This window comes from Grus americana, chromosome 11, assembly GCF_028858705.1.
Source record: "Grus americana isolate bGruAme1 chromosome 11, bGruAme1.mat, whole genome shotgun sequence".
Lineage (NCBI taxonomy): Eukaryota > Metazoa > Chordata > Aves > Gruiformes > Gruidae > Grus > Grus americana.
Genome location: NC_072862.1, coordinates 22,352,015 through 22,357,308, shown reverse-complemented (window position 1 = coordinate 22,357,308; position 5,294 = coordinate 22,352,015). Strand labels below are relative to the sequence as shown.

At 44.0% G+C, this 5,294-nt stretch overlaps 1 protein-coding gene across 1 annotated transcript in view; it reads right to left on the bottom strand.

Moving 5' to 3' along the window:
- The window catches only part of CFAP92 (cilia and flagella associated protein 92 (putative)), a 136,436-nt gene that overhangs the window by 1,427 nt on the left and 129,715 nt on the right, over positions 1–5,294 (bottom strand). The window contains exons 17-20 of the mRNA XM_054837625.1: positions 4,974–5,155; positions 2,865–2,927; positions 2,062–2,230; positions 731–859 (exon numbers count right to left, since the gene is read on the bottom strand). Coding sequence (XP_054693600.1) covers positions 731–859; positions 2,062–2,230; positions 2,865–2,927; positions 4,974–5,155 — 543 coding nt within the window. The remainder of the gene's footprint in view (positions 1–730; positions 860–2,061; positions 2,231–2,864; positions 2,928–4,973; positions 5,156–5,294) is intronic.

Sequence of the window (5,294 nt, the reverse complement as noted above, 5' to 3'; positions counted from 1 at the left end):
TGTCAGGTTCTCTTATTAAATGTATGTATGTGTTTCCCTTGGAGCTAAATAAAGACAGCTGAGGGTCAGACGTGTTTTCAGAGGGAAGGCATGGGGTGGGTTTGGTAAGTAGCTTCAGGCTTAAATCAGCTACTCACCTTTTGAGAAGCACTGAAAGACTTGCAGGCTCACAAGTTTAGTTTGGACAGGACCTCTGGAGGTCATTGCGGCCAACCACGGTGGACAGCAGCGCCAGCTGCAGTCGTCACTGCCTTGTCCCGCTTGTTTTGAGTGTCCCTAAGCATGGGGGTCACACTGTCCGTCTGAGCTCCCACTTGAATGTTTTTCCTTGTATTTAAAACAGAACTAGTCGATGTTCGGTGCTTGGCCTTGGTCTTAAGCCTTACACTGGCCCCTTTGCTTTGTTTTGTTTTTAAAAAAACAATAAGGGGATTTATTTATTTATTTTTGTTAAAAAAAAAGCTTCACAAGACAACATTTTTTCATGACCATTATTCAGACTAGATGACAGTTTTCACATTTCCCCCCTACCCTCTTGCCAAGCCCCAAACTTAATCTAGGTACCTCTCAGCTGTCCCTGCAAGGTCAGTTTTGTCCAGTGACGCATTTCACGTCGCCTTTGGGAATTATTTGCTGGCCAGATTTCATTAGGAAGGCAATTATTTTGGGTCACAGGTGTGCATTACCAATTATCTGTTGTTCAGCGAGTGCTTTCTGTTTACCAGGTTACCTGTACCCAGAATAAGTTTGCTCTGGCGTATCATTCTGGAGAGGATCTTCCTGTTGTGAGGATGGTGCTGCGTCCTCCTGCTCTTGCAGATTGTTCTCTCTTGTAAACAAACGTTCATAGCAGAGTAACCTGGAATGAAAAAGGACTCTTAGATTAAACTGTATCTCCATCTACAATTTCCTAAATAGAGTTGCAATTTTTTTTTTCAATTAAAGATGTTTACTAAACTCCCCTGAATTTGTACAATAATTTACTGCAATAGCCAATGAGCTCAGCACTTTTACCAGTTGCTATGACTCCTACTTCATGCTTGTTGCTCAGCAACTCTTAGGAAAGTGTGATTTGAATAAGGAATTTTGATCATCAGGTGCTGTACCAGTTAAAGATTGGTGTGGGCTCTGGCAAAATTTGCTAACAAACAGCTTAGTAGTTCTGAATGAGCTAACAGTGATTTTTGTTAGCCAACACCCTGTTTTCTTAGAGATGCAGCTCCCCCTTGCCTTTGGGAGACAGAGGCCAGCTGTAGAAAAAAAGAAAAGACAAAGCTAGTGTTCACCCTAGTAAAACAGCAGGTTCAACACGGGCGCTACTGAGTCATCATTTGACAAGTTGCCACTCAAAAGGCTGAAGGCTGACTGACCTTGTTAAGCACGCTTTATATCTAGGGTGGCATTCTGAAAGATTACATTACTGCAACAACTGACTAACGAAGAGAAGCAGTATCTCAGACTACATCATGGCATGACAGCAAAATAAACTACCAATTAAACCACTTTTAACATTGCTCCATAGGTAACTGAGGTAATAACTACAAGTTTCCGGTTAATACAAAAGCTGCTGTCTGATAGAGTTTAATTAAGAAAGTTCAAATAACATGAAAGGCCTTCAACTTTCAAGCAGTTAAATGGGAAAGGTAAACATTGCTCTTCAAGAACCTAGACCGATGCTTCTTAGATGGGAAATGATGCAGCGTAAGGCCAGGCACGTGGCTGGAGTGTCGGTGTCTGTGACAGCCTGTGGAAAGCTCAAGCTCAAACTGTGACCATGGCAGTGATACGCAGTGACACCCTGGGCCAATGTTTACCAGCAGGAAACCTAATCCCTTAATTCTGGCATTTGGACTGTAAAGGGAGACCTCCCAAGAATGCCAAGTTGTCCTAGATAATCGGTTTGTTTCTCTGGGATACACCCTAAAAATTTAATTTATAGACCTAGTAATTTATTATTATAATACTAGTAATTATTAGAATGTCTGTATACTGTAACTCTGACAGGCACCATATAAAGTGCTGTGGGCCCCTTGTACTGTTTCTACCAATGAGGTGTCTTACTTGGAGTCTGCACCTTGGAGTTTCCCCCCCTTCTCACGCTCTCTGTTGTGCCGGGGGTAACGTTCTTGTGCCACGGGAAGCTGTGCTGCTCCGCAGGACCTGGTACAAAGCTGCTCTTCTTCCCGGGCTCACGGGGCTGCTCGGCCAACGCTGACAGGGCTGGGACGGCCTGGGACAAGAAAAGAGCGTCTGGTCAGGTGCTTAGCCCGCTACGCTTTAAAAAAAAAAAAGAAGCGAGGAGTATCTGCCCTCACAGGACATTGCCTTTGAGCTCCAAGGTGAGGCAATTTTTTTTAATGCATAGATTCCCCAAAGCATGGACAAGAAAACATACTATTACAGCAATGAGCCCCAGAGTGTTTTCCTTACAGGCAAACTGCAAGGCTGGCAATGTACCCAGCCAAAGCACGTAGTGCTCAAACTCCTAGGGGCTTACAAGCCTGTATTGGAGATTTTTTTTTTTTTAGTTAAAGCCTTGATGTGCAACCTTTGTGCTTCACGAGCCCTTAAGATACACAAGCTGATTCCTAGTGTTAAGCAAAAAAACAAAAAAGCAAACAAACAGATAAACAAAACCCCCACCATGGCCCGGTTAGTCAGTAAAGGTTCCGCTCCAGCTCGGAGGCGGCCACAGAAATGTCATACAGCCCTCAGGTGGTTTGTTTGCATAGCAAGGGAGTAGAAATATTTAGCAGAAAACGTCCCAGTCATCAAATAGCTGGGTCAGACAAGAGCTGAGACACTAAATATACAGAGAAGCATGATTTGAAGGTGAGCAGTACCACACTAGGTCAGACACTCACGGAGCAGTAAGTAAAGCACACGGTTTGAGAGGCAGGCCAGCATTTGAAGCAGGTACAGGAAGCCTGCGTGGATTAAAATAAAAAAAATAATAATAGTAATAATAATAAAAAAGATCCATATTTGCTTTTATAGCACAAAGTAAGTGCTGTTAGGGATACAAAGCCTGCACCGAGGTAGGGCTGGGCGGTTTCCCACTGTGCACAGACACCTGTGACCAGGTGGGGGGAGGGAGGTGTGCCGCTGCCCCCCTGCCCCAGATGGGCCACGAGAGCCTGGGAAGGGCGGTCGGAGCACCCGAGGGAGACACCGAGCCAGCACCACCCAGACCCATGCGGACAGGACCCCTCTTCAGAGAGCCAGGAAGCCCAGGCAGGGACTGACACTGCTGCTATAGTAGAGAGGAAACCTGCAGCACCCAGCAACCAGCCCTAAGCTGCTACAGCAAAGATGGCTATTAAAAAAAAAAAAAATCAGGTGAAGGAGGAGGTGCTCGTAGACAAATAAATAGAAAACACAATAGCGTAAGAATGAGCAGATAATAGAAGGCGACGGCACTAACCAAGCTTGTGGAGCTGAGATACTGCGTTCGCCATTCTGAAAACACTCTTACATAAAAATAAGCAGAAAAATAAATGATGCTGTGGTAACGTAACTCTGCGCGTTAGGCTGTAATACATCCATCTTGTCTAGATCCTATGTTCCTTCAGCCAGGTACGTCATCCAGCAAGGACACTTTCTTTTTTCTGGCAGAGGAAAAACACTCTACTGGAAAAGGAGGCTAGTTTGGAAATTATGAAAAACAACAAGAAAAATACTTTTTTCTTTTTTTTTTTTAATCTTTCTTCCAAAGCAGTCCCTTAGAAGTTAATGCACATAACCTCTCCTTTTTAAAGAGATGTCTTTGCAAAGGAGTAGCTGATTTTGTGAGGCAAGACAGAAATGTCTTCCTGTGGGCTATAGCTGGAAGCCTTGAAAAATGTCTTCAAGAAACTTGGGATATGAGAGGGTCAAGTCCGAGTGCCATAAGTAGAATGTTATGAAGTACAAGCTGTACATTATCTAATAAACTAATAAGAGTATTTGTATGCAATTTGGAAAAAAAAGGCTATGTATTGAAGTATAGGGAACAGGCAAAGAGTCCAAGATGGACAAGTTTCACAGGTCAAACAGCCAAATGAAAACCAGGCAGCCAAGCACCGAGTGCACAAAGGGACACCCAGCCCAAAGCCTGACGCTGCAACGTGAGGAGGCCAGGCAGCTTGCTGCGGAGCGTCCTTTTAATACAAGGCCTGCACTCAGAATATTACAAATTAAAAAAAAGAGAGGTGTGTGTGGCAGTGAGTTGGCCTCAAAGGTTTAACTCTGCTTTTGTCACCAACATTCTCATAGTTCCGTTGTTTGCTTTGCTAGAGCATCTGTAGCCCACCACGAGCTTCAGTCCCTTTGATCAAAATCAGCTTTAAAAGCAGGCTCAGGCTTTGGGTCAGGCATTTAGATGCAAGCACTAACTAGGATTCAGCCAACAAAAGAACAGTTAGGTGCAGGCCACCCATACAGCTCTTCATATTAATGAGCACAAATCCTTTAGTCTTGCAAACTGGGGTGTCCGTGTGGGATTTTTGCACCAACGGGCTGAAGTGCAACGCTCGGGAAGTCTATACAGCACTATGGTAATGAAGAGAACACATGGTGAGACATTTGGCATCTAGTCTATAGAAGCGCCTCGACCCCTACATTTCATTAGGGGACATTACAATTTCTTTTAGAGCTGCTAAGCCAGCTGGCCAAAAATTGTTCTTCTTTTCTCACTCACTGCATGCTGACAGGCGAGTTAGTTAATTGAACAGAAATTCTCCCCATTATCTCTGAGCATCAAAGCAAAGAATGAAAAAATAATTAAAAAAAATCATTTTGTGGCTGATAGGCTTTTCTAAGAGCTTTGTAAGATTGAGTCAACCAGTGCTATCAACATCAATTTTAACAAATATTTTTACTTCCAAAAGCATTGTGCTAAATTAAGAGTGTCACACGTTATCTGGCTTCCACAAAGTACGGGCCAGCGCAAAGGCAGATGCCAGGGCCAGTACCCAAAGACCATTACCCTTTACCTTCAAAACCAGTCCTGCCCTCCTGAGTGAGAATTCCCGAGGTTCATCTTTCAGAAGTCCTTGGAGCTTCTGTAGCTGAAACCTGGCCCTTGGCCCACGGGTGGATAACTCAGCTGCTGTGGAGCGCCGGTGAGCTTTCAGCTTGGTATCATCATACATAGTTTGCAGAATCTGCTTAGCATCTTCGCAAGGCCGACAACAGAAAAACCAGGCAATAGAAACCAATTAGATAGAAAAGAGAAGTTTTGGCTGTTTGAACTAAAAAAAAAGTAGGCTAAAAGGCTCGATTGCAACCATTCACACAAGGATTCAACTAGAACA